The sequence below is a fragment of the Postia placenta genome, assembly GCF_002117355.1.
Source record: "Postia placenta MAD-698-R-SB12 unplaced genomic scaffold POSPLAscaffold_8, whole genome shotgun sequence".
NCBI classification, from domain to species: Eukaryota; Fungi; Basidiomycota; class Agaricomycetes; order Polyporales; family Adustoporiaceae; genus Rhodonia; species Rhodonia placenta.
Window position 1 is genome coordinate 1,075,614 of NW_020169839.1, and position 3,973 is coordinate 1,079,586.

Consider the following 3,973-nt stretch of genomic DNA (forward strand, 5'->3'; position numbering starts at 1 on the left):
GGATTCATCAAGTACTGCATGCAATTCTTCCTCGACAACGACACCCTCTGGCGCAAGGACAGTCACGGAGCACACAAGCTAGTCGTCAAGCCCGGCGATCGCCTTCGAATACTTCGAGAATGCCACGACCGCACCGCGCATCGAGGAATCTACGCAACCCGAGCCTTCGTCAATGAGCGATTCTGGTGGCCGTTCCACTACGCCGACATCGCCTGGTTCGTTCGATCGTGCCATATCTGCCAGTCTCGACAAGTGCGTCAAGTCCTCATTCCTCCAACCGTCGCAGTACCAGCCCCCATCTTCGCGAAAATTCACATCGACACAATGCACATGCCTGCCTCGGGCGGATACAAGTACTTGGTCCAAGGTAGATGCTCGCTCACGACTTACCCCGAGTTTCGAATGCTTCGAAAAGAGACAGCAAAGGCCCTCGCCGACTGGATCTTCGAAGACATCCTCTGTCGATGGGGCGCACTCAGCGAGATCGTCACCGACAACGGTACGGCGTTCATCAAGGCGGCCGATTACCTTTCGAAGAAGTACCACATCAACCATATTCGAATCAGTGGGTACAATTCGAGGGCGAACGGTCTCGTCGAACGTCCGCATTTCAGCACGCGACAAGCCTTGTTCAAGACAGCCGACGGAGATGAGAAGAAATGGTCCCAAGCTGCGTACTTTGTATTTTGGTCCGAGCGCATCGCGACTCGACGACGCATGGGCTGCTCACCCTATTTCGCTGTTACGGGCACCCATCCGCTCATTCCTCTCGACATCGTTGAAGCTACGTATCTGCAACCACCACCGACTTCGGTCCTTTCGACGACCGATCTCATCGCACGTAGGGCCATTGCGCTTCAGAAACGCGTCGAACAAGTCACCGAACTCCACTCGAAGGTCTACGAAGCACGTCGAACTGCAGCAATTCGCTTCGAGAAAGAGCACGAGCACTCGATCCAGGATTTCGACTTCAAGCGCGGAGCCCTAGTGCTCATACGCAACACGAAGATCGAGAAGTCCCTCAACCGCAAGATGCACCCGCAATATCTAGGCCCCCTCATCGTTGTCTCGCGCAACAAGGGCGGCGCATACATCGTGTGCGAACTCGACGGTACAGTCCTCGATCGACCCATCGCAGCCTTCCGCGTCATTCCGTATTTCGCGCGCAAATCCATACCAATTCCCGAAGATCTCGAAGATGTCTCGACCGAGCGTCTTCGAGAACTCGAACTATCGAATTCTCTAGGCGACGACGACGATGATGAAGTCGAAGAAACCGAAGAACGCGACGAATAGAGGTTCTTCCCTTACTTGTACAACACGATACGTACTTTCTTCTCTCCATTCCTGCTCTCACGTTACGCGATATGTTTGATTTTCTCCTACGTTTCAGACCATCCCTTGTACGATTACCTTCGATTCAACTCGATAGTCGCGACATCGTTCAACGTTCTACGAACGCTTCGATTCGACCGTTGCGCGGAGGCTCACCTTAGACGAGTCCTCCTAGGCTGTGATGACAAACTGAGCCTATATTCTCATTGTCCATTTTCCCTTGCTACGAACATTCCTATTTTTCCTTCTATGTCCTTCGATCATATTGCGACTTACTTCGAACACACTTATTTTCATTTCCTTTTCTTAGTTCACGCTAGGTTTTGTCTAAGCCAAGGGCCACATTTTCGATTCGACTATCGACGCGATATTCTACGACATGATTACAACTACGATACAAAACGACTCGCGCCATCGCCTACTCATCATCGACAGCCCCGCGCACGAAACCGATTCCGCCCTTTGCAAGCGCGGCCTTCTCCATCTTTTGAAGGTCGAGGTCCATGTCGTGTAGGAGGGCCCGACGGCGCGCGATGTGAGCACGCTCCTCGCGGATGACGCGGATGATTCCACGAGACTCGTCGTCGAGGTCGAGCGCATCGAGGTTGTCCTGCTCGAGCCCAAGGCGGCTGGCCCCATCAAGAGGCCGTCGTAGAAGGGGGCGCGGAGGCTCGTCGACGCGACGCTTCTTCGAACCACTCGAGTCCGCGATCGAAGGCCCAGGCGAGGCCGGCCGAACTACGAAGTCGTCAGCGAAGGCCTAGGACAAGAAGAAACGACTTACTGCGCTTCTTGGTGGTTGATCCCCCGCCGCGCGTCTTCTTTGTCTTGCCCAGGACAGACACTTTGTCGAAATAGCAGCCCTGTTGGAACTGCGCGCACCTATCGCAGGTCGTAGCGTTCTCGGCCCACACGCAATCGACCGGGGCCGAGCGGTAGCCGGCGCAACGATCGCACTATCGAAGAGTTAGCTTCGAACCGACTCGACGGAGCATCGAGCTTACCTTCTGTCCGGCCTGGCGCTTCTCAAGCGCAGCGGCGGCCATGTCGACCTCGGTCATCGCGAACGGGCGTTCGACGGTCCGAGGAGTCTTCTACGAAAGAGAGATTAGTAATCGAAGCACGATAGAAGAGACCACTTACGACTGAAGGGTCGTCCGACAACTCGGCGACCTCCTCGTCGACTATCGCGCGCCCTTTCCCCTTGTCGAGAAGGCCTTCGGCGGCCGCGATCCGCGCCAACTCCTCATCGGCGGCCTCTTGCGCGCGGCGTTCGTCTTCGAGGCGCCGTTCCTCTTCCTCCTTCCGACGCCGTTCGTCTTCGAGGCGACGTTCCTCGGCGGCCTTCGCACGCTTCGCGGCCTCTTCGACGCGGCGTGCTTCCTCTTCGGCGAGGCGCTTCTGCTCTTCGAGGCGTCGTTCGACCTCGGCATCGATGGCGGTTGCGAGCTCTGGCCAGTCCCCGCGCGCCCAATCGACCCAGGACTCCGACGCCCGCTCGGCGAGTTGCTTGACGGCGGCGGCAACGCGCAGCTCCGTCTCCTCGTCGCGGATGGCGCCCAAGGCCTTGCGATAGGCGAGCTGTTCGAAAACAAACCGTTAGTTGGGTTATGCAGATTACGAAGCGACTTACCACGAGCGGCGACAAATCTTGCGCCCACTCTTCGACCACGTCGAGCGCGGCGTCGGCGGTCGGCGGAGCCTCGAGGACCACGAGCAGCGAAGCGAGGCGGCGGTTGACGAGCGAAGGCGTCGAGGCAGGGGTGGCAGAGCGAGCAGACATCGTGGAAGCAGTGAGTATACGAGAGAGGGCGACGAGGTAGCGACGAACGAACGATGGGATGGGGAAAATGAGGCTAAGTCTACCCTGCTTATAACCCCTTTCCGACCAGCATTTAGCGCCGGCCACGTGGCGTTCGAAACCGACGCGGGTTGCCAGGCCGCTTCGATCCGTTCACGACCATCGCGCTTCTCGCATCACGTGGAGGACCGAGGGCGGTCCAAATTTCAATAGGGAGGAGATGATAGGCGCCGAGTCCCGCTGGGCCCCGATACACCTCTTTTTGGCACTCGCATCCCGCCCGGCACTTCGACTCAGTCTCCCAACACTTCGATTTCGCCTTCGACGCTCTTCGACACCTTCGACGGTGCGCGACGCTTACTCGAAGCTCGGCCCGGTCTTCCCGATGCCTCGTGCGTAGATCTCGGAACATTTTCCGCATTCGGCGAACAATAGGGCCACTTGACGCCACTCGGCCAAGCGCGCGCTTCGCTCCAAGCCACACCGGAGTAGCCGGTCTTTCCCGATTAGGTATCGAACCTCGCGGCATGCCTTCACGACGGCTACCGGTCCGAAGTGGCCATATGTTGCTCTTCATCTCCGCGTTCGGCATGACGTCACTCTACCGATGGACTTGGTATGTGCCTCTCGGTGAGGCAGGTTCTTGAGGAACAATGCAAAGCCCCTTGTACTCGTATGCCACTCTCGAATAGTCGTAGCGTCCTGTGTAGTATAAAATCTGTCGTACTTCTCTCCAAAAATACAAGATCCGGTCCCCCCCTCGAGTTCAGAGCTCATAAGTCGAGTTCGCCCTGCGTCTACATCCTCATCTGCGCCACTTCGTTCCTCACTGCGTAA

General features: G+C 57.2%; 1 protein-coding gene across 1 annotated transcript; it reads right to left on the bottom strand.

Moving 5' to 3' along the window:
* Nucleotides 1-1,753: 1,753 nt before the first annotated feature.
* POSPLADRAFT_1145302 (hypothetical protein) lies at nt 1,754-3,824 on the bottom strand (the record flags this gene model as incomplete). The annotated part of the gene is made up of 7 exons (XM_024485786.1): nt 1,754-2,073; nt 2,120-2,291; nt 2,340-2,429; nt 2,479-2,916; nt 2,969-3,278; nt 3,443-3,633; nt 3,750-3,824. Coding segments are annotated over 7 exons (1,596 nt in total), but the record flags the coding sequence as incomplete, so codon positions are not given.
* Between the last annotated feature and the right edge of the window lie 149 nt (nt 3,825-3,973).